At 45.6% G+C, this 10,669-nt stretch overlaps 1 protein-coding gene across 1 annotated transcript; it reads right to left on the bottom strand.

Annotated features, from left to right (window-relative positions):
• Positions 1 to 6,460: 6,460 nt before the first annotated feature.
• On the bottom strand, positions 6,461 to 6,817 carry LOC308255455 (metallothionein-1E-like). The gene has a single exon (XM_080682879.1). It carries the CDS (start codon positions 6,749 to 6,751, stop codon positions 6,566 to 6,568), a length of 186 nt encoding a protein of 61 aa, XP_080539005.1. The 5' UTR covers positions 6,752 to 6,817; the 3' UTR covers positions 6,461 to 6,565.
• Between the last annotated feature and the right edge of the window lie 3,852 nt (positions 6,818 to 10,669).

Raw genomic sequence — 10,669 nt, forward strand, 5'->3', positions numbered from 1 at the left:
TTGATTTCTCTTACTTGCTAACAAAATAATCCTGACTGATTCAGAAAGCTAAACAATATGTTTAAATTCAGACAGTTAATCAATAACTGAAAGGGGACCAGAAGTAGATTTATGTTTTTGCTCTGGTTTTCTTAGACTCAGTGTAATGACTAGAGGGAAGGCAGTATGGGAGAGGGTTACTAAGCATGGTGAGCCAGCCTGATGGAGTTTGCCTTAGAGGCTTGCTGGGAAAACTAGACAAGGAATAGGGAGCTTCCTGAGGTTTTTGACCAACTTAAAAGAGACATTTAGCCCTGAGTGGATAGAGCATTGGCCTATCCACATTTGGCTCAGTGGATAGAACATTGGCCTGCGGACCCAGGTTCAATTCTGGTCAAGGGCATGTGCCCGGGTTATGGGCTCGGTCCCCAGTAGGAAGCATGCAGGAGGCAGCCAATCAATGATTCTTTCTCATCATTGATGTGTCTATCTCTCTCTTCCTCTCTGAAATCAATAAAAAAAATTTAGCCCTAACCAGTTTGGCTCAGTGGATAGAGCGTCAGCCTGCGGACTGAAGGGTCCCAGGTTCGATTCTGGTCACATCCCCAGTGGGGAGTGTGCAGGAGGCAGCTGATTGATGTTTCTCTCTCATTGATTTTTCTAACTCTCTATCCCTCTTCCTTCCTCTCTGTAAAAAATCAATAAAATATATTTTTTAAAAAAGAAACAACCAAATGTGTAAATAAGTGGAACAACAAATCAATGTTAAAAAAAAATTTAAAGAAAATAATGGGAGCCCTGGCCAGGTAACTCAGTTGGTTAGAAAGTCGTCCTGACACACCAAGGTTGTGGGTTCGATTCCTGTTTAGGGGATGTACAAGAATCAACCTGTGAATGCATAAATAAGTGGAACAACAAATCAATTTCTCTTCCTCTCTCCCTCCCCCTCACTCCTCCCTCCCTTCCTTCCTCCCTCCCTAACTCTCTCTTATTCTCTCTCAAATCAATACATTTTTAAAAAGAAAAAACTAAATTAAAAAAATAAAGAAAATAATGGGTACTAGCAGTGTTCTGCTTCTTAACATGGGGAATGGTTATGGCCCCCCATATACATTCACTCTAAATTATGCATGTGTTTTGTATGTTCTTCTGAGTAAATACATGATATAATGTATAATTTCAAAAAATGAAAAAGGAAATAAATAATGTGGAGGTCTGCAGAACAGGATGGGGAAGCGAGACTCTGGAGTCAGAGGTGCAGGAAGGAAGCTGATGCAGAGATGGAGGCTTAGGGTCAGAAAGGTTTGGAGTAGAGCAGGGACAATGGGCATAGAGGAGGATGGAGAGGTAAGAGGTGCATCCTGGGTGAGTGAGGGATGACAAAAATATAATTCCAAGCACTAGTAATGATGACAGAGACAGGGCCTGGCTGAGGGTCCTAAAGGGTGTGTGTGGTTGCATTTTGAATCTGTTCGGGTGGGAACGTCTAAGCTGCGGGTCTGTGGTATCATCTGGTTGGAATAGAAGCCCCCTGGAGCTAGCGCAAGTGAGGAACTTGAACATCAGAGATGAAGAGGCTCCCCATCTGTGTCCCCTGCAGTGAAGGTGGTCTTTCCTCTGCTCTTCTCTGCATCCGCAGACCAGGGTGTTCCACGTCCTTGGAGGGAGGGCACACCTGGAAGAAGCTGAGTGCTCTGGAAACCCCACAGGGAGGCAAGGCCACTGTTCAAGCAGCCAAGTGGGAAGGCTGTCAAACATGTCTAGAAGTGACCAACTTAGTGACCCTGGTGTGGGCAAGCTGTAAGGTCTGTGTTCAAGGAAAGCAAGAGAAAAGCGAGGCTGGCTTTAGTGTGGGAAGGGCAGCAGCCAGGGCCGGGTCTGGGACAGGTAACGTGGATGTGGATGAGGGCGCACGAAGGCCTCGTGGCCAGTGACATTCTCTACAGGACTCTTCCTTCCAGCTCAGACAGGTGCTCCCATCCCCACCCCTGGCCCCACCCCTCCCACTGCCCTATGGCCTCCCTTCCTTCACTCCTTAAAAGCTGCCCGTACTCCCTTGTTTACCTCCTCTCTACTCCTCCTCCATCAGCACCAGGCCTGCCCTGCTGGCATTCCTTTGAAACGTGCTAGTGGCAGATACGCTCCAGTTCTAGTCTTGTTTCATCCATTGATGGTTCACTCATTCACTTATTCCAAGACTATTTGTTAAGTGCCAAGTACTTGCCTGGTACTGTGGATATAATATTGAGCAAGACCCATTAGGCAGAGGTTTTCTATGGAGACCGTGTGTACGTTTTCCTCCCAGGATGTTACATACTCATGCATGTGTACACATACACACACGTATACAGACACATACAGGCACACACGCACATGCATATATGCACACATGCACACACAGACACACACGTAGGTTCACCAACCTGCAACCCTTTCTGTTTACATCCTCTCCAAGGCCTCTGACTTGGGACCCAGCTGCCAGGCATGCGATCTATGTGGGACACAGACTATGGGAAGGAAGTTAGGCCAGTAAGCTAAGGAAGAGAGTCAGACAGCCCAGAGGGAGCGCCCCAGGAGGTACACATCGGTTTCCTGGTCACTCTGAATGGCAGGTACCCACTGGAGAAGGGCACACGCTGGAATCCCAGGTCTGGGCCACTTCAGGCAGTGCCTAAAGCATGGTCCTTCCCAGGAGGCCAAAGAGGGACCTGGGGACCTGGGTCCAGCCTTTTGGGAGGCAAGCGGTCCAGGGCTATGAAGAGAGTCAGACAGCCCAGAGGGAGCGCCCCAGGAGGTACACATCGGTTTCCTGGTCACTCTGAATGGCAGGTACCCACTGGAGAAGGGCACACGCTGGAATCCCAGGTCTGGGCCACTTCAGGCAGTGCCTAAAGCATGGTCCTTCCCAGGAGGCCAAAGAGGGACCTGGGGACCTGGGTCCAGCCTTTTGGGAGGCAAGCGGTCCAGGGCTATGCCTGCTACAGCGTACTCCTTTCCTGAATCCTGGCCTTGCTCCTGGAGCAGAAAGCCCCTGAAACTGTCCCCCCGGAGAGGGCAGTCTCTGAGCAGGACCCTGGCATCTTTTTTTTTTAATTGATTTTTTACAGAGAGGAAGAGAGAGGGATAGAGAGTTAGAAACATCGATGAGAGAGAAACATCGATCAGCTGCCCCCTGCACACCTCCCACTGGGGATGTGCCCGCAACCAAGGTACGTGCCCTTGACCGGAATCGAACCTGGGACCCTTCAGTCCGCAGGCCGACGCTCTATCCACTGAGCCAAACCGGTTTCGGCAGGACCCTGGCATCTTATAAATGCAAGGAGCCTAAAAAAGAAAAGAAAAAACCTTGGAAATATGAACAAAGTGAGAACTACAACTGTCGTTGTTCTCATTGGAAACTGAGGTAAAAAAATAAATAAATAAAATAAAAAATAAATGCAAGGAGCCAGCCAGTTAGGACTCCAGCTAGCTGGGCACTCAAGGTTTCTCGTGATGGAAGGTCCCAAAATTTTCTTTTCTTTTTCTTCCTAGGGAATCACATAAAGTAAATAAAATAAAAAGGAGAAAGAAGAGGGGAGAAGCAGAAAAGAAGGAGAAAGAAAAGAAGTGGAGAAGGAAAGTATTTTTTAAATATATATAGCCCTGATCATAGCATTTCTCTGCTTAAAACCTTTAATAACTTCCCATTGCTTATGAGATAACCACACCCCCTTTTTACTCTGCTCCCCCTTCCTGCTGCACCCCTTCCAGTCACATGGGGGTTCTAGGGCCTGCTAGGATGTGTTCATACAGGTTTTATGGGAAATTGCCTCATGGGGTTACAGCAACTGAAACAGAGAGAACCCATAATGGGCCCATCATTAGCATAGAGAGCTACATAGGGAGGTTTTAGTCCTAAGTCTGTGACTACTGGGCCATGGGAAAATCATGGTCTCTAAGCCTCCTTTTCTTCATCTGATCAGTGGTCAAGGGAAATAATCCCCACCCTGCCTGCCTCGCTGGGTCACTGTGAGGCTCAGGTGAGATAAAGAACCTAGAGAAACCCTTTGTGAATGATCAAGCACTGAACAGATACGGGATTGTTTCTAGTACCCAGCAAATTATCCTGAGAAGTGTCTGAGGCCGCCCCGTTCATCTCTCAGCACTCTTCTTTCTAATAGCCCTTCATGTCGGTATAGCACCCTAAGCTTTTCAAAGTACTTTTATATATAGTGTCACTTCTTCTGACACCATCTCTGTGCAGTGCCTGGGCACGGCTGCCCCTTGCTGGGCATTTAAGGGCACAGGCTCAGGAGCTGAAGTCACCAGGAGGCCCATTGTCACGGGGTGTACTGTGGCAGAGCCAGGCCTGAGCTCAGGTTTCCTGACTCCAGCTGGGACCTGCACCCAGCTCCTGGAGCCACTCTGCTCCCAGTACGTACCAGCTGTTGTTCTGTTTAGATTCTTCACAGGGTACAGACAGGATCTTCTTGACCTTTGGGTGGAGCTATTTCAGAGGATACTTAAGCCTTCGCCAGTGGGACTGGCTTGGTTTTTGAAAGTCTACTTGCCAGAGCCGTGGGAGTTTACCCAGGCCCCTTTGTCACTCCTCTGTGACAGGAGTCAACCAATAGGCCAGAGGTGCGAATTTGGGATCATTTCGGAATCCCTCCTCCTGGTGGGATTCTAACCGCAAAATGTGCTAATGCCTAAGCACCCCACACACCTCATCTGCTGGCTCACACTTTGAGTGTTATCCATGTCCAGCCATTGGGTTAGGGCAAGGCAGAGGAGTTCATGCGTGCCACTGACCCGCAGCTGCTCACAGCTGGAGAAACGGCACCGCGGGGGAAGATAACAGCGAAGAGGACCGAGTGAGCACCTTCGTGGGGGCACACAATAACCCTGGGGATGGAAGAGGTTGTGAGCTCAGAAAGGCAGAGATCTCTGGGGACTGGGAGGCTCCGAGGAAGCTTCCTGGCTGAGGACATTGTGTCCCCCTCCCCAAGTCGGCCTCTGTGTCAGACTGAAACATTCTTGCTGTTGGTGAATCACACCAGGAAACCGCCCCTGCAGCATTCCAGGATGCAGAAGCCAGGACCTTGGTCTGATTGCTGATTGGCGGTGGTGAGTCAGCTTACGGGCACCAGACGGGCAGTCTGGAGATGCAGGGGACTTCAGGGATCCTGGCAATACCCTTTTTTTTTTGGCCTGGGTGGCTGGTACGAGCATGTTGTTTTATAATAATTATTTAAGTGGCAATGCCACTGAAATATGTGAAATTGACAATATTCAACCATTTTTTTAAAAAAAATATATTTTATTGATTTTTTACAGAGAGGAAGGGAGAGGGATAGAGAGTTAGAAACATCGATGAGAGAGAAACATCGATCAGCTGCCTCCTGCACACCTCCTACTGGGAATGTGCCTGCAACCAAGGTACATGCCCTTGACTGGTATCGAACCTGGGACCTTTCACTCCACAGGCCAATGCTTTATCCACTGAGCCAAACCGGTGAGGACAATATTCGACCATTTTTAACCTACAAAATGGCGATTTCATATGGTTCAACCTAATATTTCACAATGAAAACAATTTACACTGTTAAGCAACGTTCAACATAATGATTGTGAAGGCTATGAATAACTTCATTCACTCATTTATTCATTAAACAAATGCTTCCTGGGGTTTATGATGAACTGGTCATATTTCCAGACATTGGGCTATCCGATACAGAATAAAATTCTGTCATGGTGCTTGTTTTCTAATGGAAAACAATCCATAAACAAACATAGAAACATCGAGAACGTTATATTATGGCAAGTGCTGTTAAGAATAAACAAAGGATAGGAAGAGTAGGAGAGTGATGAAGAGATACTTGCGGAGGCTTCCCTGAGGAGATGATGCTTGAAAACACAGCTGAATGGGAGCGAGAACCAAGTGCAGCCGTGGGAGAAGCCTCAGGCAGAGGAAAGAGCAGCACACAGCCCTGGTTCTGGAATGTGCCCGGAGCACAAGGAGGCCAGTGTTCCTGGATCCGAGAGGGGAGGGGCGAGTATGAAGACATGAAATGGGAGAAGTAACCAGGGACCTGATGGATCGTGGAAGGCCTGCGCGCCCTGGTGAGGGACTTCGGATTTTATCCTGAGAGTGATGAGAGGGCATTGGAAGTTTAGAGCAGGAAGTGGTGTGATTTGATTTATAGTTTAGAAGGAAGACTCTGGCTATTCTGTGGAGGAGGGGAGAGTAGGGTAGTGGAAGCAAGGTTTCCTGCTAAAATGCTACCGTGGTGTCCAGGCAAGAGGTGAAGGTGCCATGGGTTAGGGTGGCAGTGGTGGTGGCACACAAGGTTTTGGAGTCAGGATTGGTAGATTTTTGTAGGCAGGACCCAAATAGGATTTGTTGATGGATTGCATGTAGAGTAAGAGGAAGTGGATTTGATAATGTGTATAATATATATTTTTTGAGTCTCGAAACGTTTATGGTCATGCAAATATTTCATACAAAAAGGGACATAGCAACTGGGTCAGAGTTTATGAAAAAATATCCGAAAATGCAGGTTTGTAGACATTTCTCTATTTACATCCGGGGCAGGCTCTCCCCGCGTCACGCACAGCAGCTGCACTTGCCGGAGGCTCCTTTGCAGATGCAGCCGTGGGCGCACTTGGCACAGCCCACGGGGCAGCAGGGGCAGCAGCTCTTCTTGCAGGAGGTGCATTTGCACTCTTTGCATTTGCAGGAGCCGGCGCAGGCGCAGGAGCCACCAGTGGCGCAGGAGCAGTTGGGGTCCATTTCTATCAGAGGTGAGGCTTAAGATCCCAAAGCGAGAGAAGAAAGGGTACTCGTTCTTGTCCAACGCGTGGTCTGTATAATATTTTTAAAACTTAGGATACCCAGCCCTGGCTAGGTGGCTTGATTGGTTGGAGTTCCATTCTTGGTCAGGGCACATACTTAGGTGCGGGTTCAATCCCGGTTAGGGCACTTATGGGAGGCAACCAATCAATGTTTCTCACATCTATGTTTCTCTCTCTCTCTCTCTCTCTCTTTCAAATCAATAAAAAACAAACATATCTTTGGGTGAGGATTGAAAAAAAAAAAAAGGAAAGAAACCCAATATATTGAAAGCTCTTCAAAACATGTTCTTCAATCAATCACTTTTTAAAAAATATAATTTTTATTGATTTTTATAGAAAGAGGAAGGGAGAGGGAGAAAGAGAGAAATAGCGATGTGAGAGTGAAACATTAATTGGTTGCCTCATGCGTACCCCTTACCAAGGATTGACCCCCACACAACCTGGGCATGTGCTCTTACTATAATCAAACCAGCAACCCTTTGGCCCAGGGCGATCTTTAATTACTTTTGTAGTGAGAAACTTAAGTATAGCAAAGTAGAAGAGATGCAGTTGGGGAGACAGAATATTTTCATAGTGATACGATCACATCACAAAACAAAAAAGCAGATGCTCATTGTTAAAGGCGGTAAAGAAGGGAAGAGACCCCTGAGGCTGGCAGAGGCAGGAAAGTGTTGAAAGAAGGTAGAGTTAGTCCAGCGAGGGGATGGGTTGAGAGCTAAACCTCAGGGCCCAGTGGTGGAAAGAACACAGGCTTTGGAGTGAGAGAAATTGGGCTCAAGTCTCAGTACTGCTCAAGTCTTAGTACTGCCACTTACCACCTGGGTTAATGTGAAGGTTAAATAAAACATCTGTACCCACCTATTAGCTGCTCAACAAAGCTACCAAGAACAGAGCATTTTTAAAACAATTTTTTTTATTGATTTTTAGAGAGAGGGGAAGGGAGAATGGAAACATTAATGCAAGAGGGATATCAATTGGTTGCCTCCTGCATGCCCCCTACTGGGGCTGGAGCCCACAACCTGGGCATGTGCCCTGACCAGGAATCAAACCAGTAACCTCTTGGTGCATGGGTGGACAATCTACTGAGCCACATCCACACTGGCTGGGCAAACAGTGCCTTTTTAATATTTAGATTTTTCTATTTTTTTAGGGAAGGGGATGGGGAGTTGACTCAAATCCCATTCACCAGAAATTACATCAGAGAAAGAAGGAAAAGAGGAACTATTAGTAACCTAGATTTGAACACAACTGGGTGTCTCTTGAGTTAGATAATGTTGCAATGATTGAGAGGCCAGAAACTTGGAGCTCATCCAGTGATTCTGTCACATACTCATGTCTCCATCTGCTGGCAGAACTTGATTTTACAAGGTAAACTCAAATCCTGAATTACTTGCATATGGAAATTTGCAGGCCCCAGGATTACTAAAGAGCTAACTCTGTCTTCTTGGTATAATTTCACTCTGTTAGTGGGATCATGCTGGAAGAAGAGGCTGGTGTGGAAATCCCCTGGGATAAAATAACGGTCATTGTCAAAGGAGAAACAGGAAGGAAGCTTCTGCCTCCCACCAAGCCAAAGATGGGTCTGGACTCCAAAGAAACTGTCATTCACACCAGGACTGAGAAGCACCTGTTCTGCCCTCTCTGTGGTAAGCTCTCCCCTTGACATAGGGAAAGACCCCAGGTTGCAGATTTGGAGTCTGAAGATTGACTTTGCCTTCCTTGGTCGTTTAATTAGTCTGAAGCTTGGAATCCTCTTTACAATAAGAGAATATTAATATTTTCCCCTCTCCTGGGGTTGATGTGAGGATCAAGTGAGTTATACATGTGATAATACTCTATTAACTGTAAAGTATTCTACAAGTCTAAGAATTTATTACTGTTCTTCATTTTGCCTTCCCATTTTCTTGCCCTGAAGGTCTTGGAACATTCATTCACTTGATTAGCAATCGATACTGATTAACTAAAGTGTATTTGGTACTGTGCTAGACATGGGTAAATGTGGCACAATGACAAAACCCACAGCTCCTGTCTTCAGGAGCTATACATTATGGTGAGGGAGACATATACAGTTAACCACAGTATCAGTCAAACTGTGATGAGTACTATAAGACTAGTTCAGTAATGAGCCATAGGATCATGAAAAAAGTAAAGATTAGTTAGAAGGTAGCCTCAGGGAAGTCAAAGCAAGATCCCCAGAAGAGGTGATATTCATAAGGGGCTTTTATTTATTTCATTTATTTGTAAAAATCGTTACTTAGCACATATTATATGCCAGGAACTAGACTAGTCATTGTAGATACAAAACTGAATGGAGCAGATATATTATGTCTTCAAAGAACAACAGAGGAGGTGGGTGAATAACCATTTAATTATAATTATGCTAACTTCTATGAAAGAAATACAGGGAACAATGAGAACATATTACAAAGGGACATAAACTAGGTGGGAAAGTCAATAAAGGTGGCCTTAGGAAGTGACCTTCAAGATGAGAGCTGAAGGATGAAGAGCAGGTTACCTAGGCAGAGATGGTGAGGATAAATGTTCTATGCAGTAGAAACAGAATGTGTAAGGGCCCTGTGGTAGGAAGTTGGAAAGGAGCTGAAGAAAACTATTGTTATAACAGCCCAGAGAGCAAGGTGGAAAGTGGCATGAGATGTGACAGGAGATATGGGTAGGTACCAGGTCATGTAGGGCCTTGGGGGCTGCGTTAATGATTTAGGTTTTACCTTAAGAGCAGCTTTGAAAGGTTTTAAGCATTGGGTGATATGATTAATCATGTGCTATTAAAAGATTACCTTATAGAGAATGGATGGGTAGAGACAAGAGCACACCTAGGAAGACCAGATTGGAGGTATTATGGGAGGTCAGGCCAGAGAAGATAATGGCTTGGCGAAGAAGTAGATAGATCTGAGAAATATTTAGGAAGTTCAGTTAGGATTTATGTTTGAATGGACATATTGAGGATGGGGAAAGAGTTGTTTACAGAGCTAAGGACCATTCCTAGAGGAACAAGTAGAATTTCATACGTATGGGAACTATCCAAGTGGCTATGTCCATTAGAGAACTGGACATATAACTTGGAACTCAGAGGAGAAGTCTGGACTGGAGATACAAATTTAGGAATCACTTAGGCAATAACTGAACCCATAAGCTGTAGTGATCATCAAAGAGGGGCATTAGAAAAAAAGGGGGCTTAGGATTTAGCCTTAGTGAACTCCAACATCTAATGTTGGGGTTGAGTGAGATCAACCAGTGAAGAAGACTGATAACGAGCAACCAGAACTCCTGGGAGCTGTAGGAAGAATACCAGAAAAGTGCAGAATCATGGAAACCACGGGCAGTGAGAGTTTGATAAAGAATGAAGTGGATTATGTCAAATGCTCCTATTGAAAGGGGCCCACTAGAATTGGCCATGGAGTTAACGGATGTTCTTCGTAAGAGAAATCTCTATTGAGCTGTAGAAGTAGAAGCCGTGTAAGGTCAAGTTATGGAATTAATAGAAGGTGAAGCTCTGTAGGCAGGGACAAAGTTAGAAGGACATTTCTGGCTGAGGCACAGCATGAGCAAAGATATGGAAACATGAAAAGCTACGTGTTTGGAGGACCTTAAGTGAACCAGAATGGCTGGAGACTTGAGTGTGTAAGAGGGTAAGGGAAAGAAGGATGGCTGAAGACAGTGCTGAAAAGGGAGACAAAGAATGTGAACAACCTGAATGCAAAGGACAAATGGAAGGAAAACTACAATTTCTTGAATGTCTTCTATGCCCTGGGAGTTTTCACATATATTATCTCATTTAATCCTCATGTAACCCCTGTGAGTTAGGCAAGCATTCTTTATTTTTAATATATATTTTATT

This window comes from Plecotus auritus, assembly GCF_963455305.1.
Source record: "Plecotus auritus genome assembly, chromosome: 8".
Lineage (NCBI taxonomy): Eukaryota > Metazoa > Chordata > Mammalia > Chiroptera > Vespertilionidae > Plecotus > Plecotus auritus.

Bases quoted from the DNA above. Each gene is read 5' to 3' on its own strand.
- LOC308255455 (XM_080682879.1), bottom strand. From the start codon at position 6,751: ATGGACCCCAACTGCTCCTGCGCCACTGGTGGCTCCTGCGCCTGCGCC.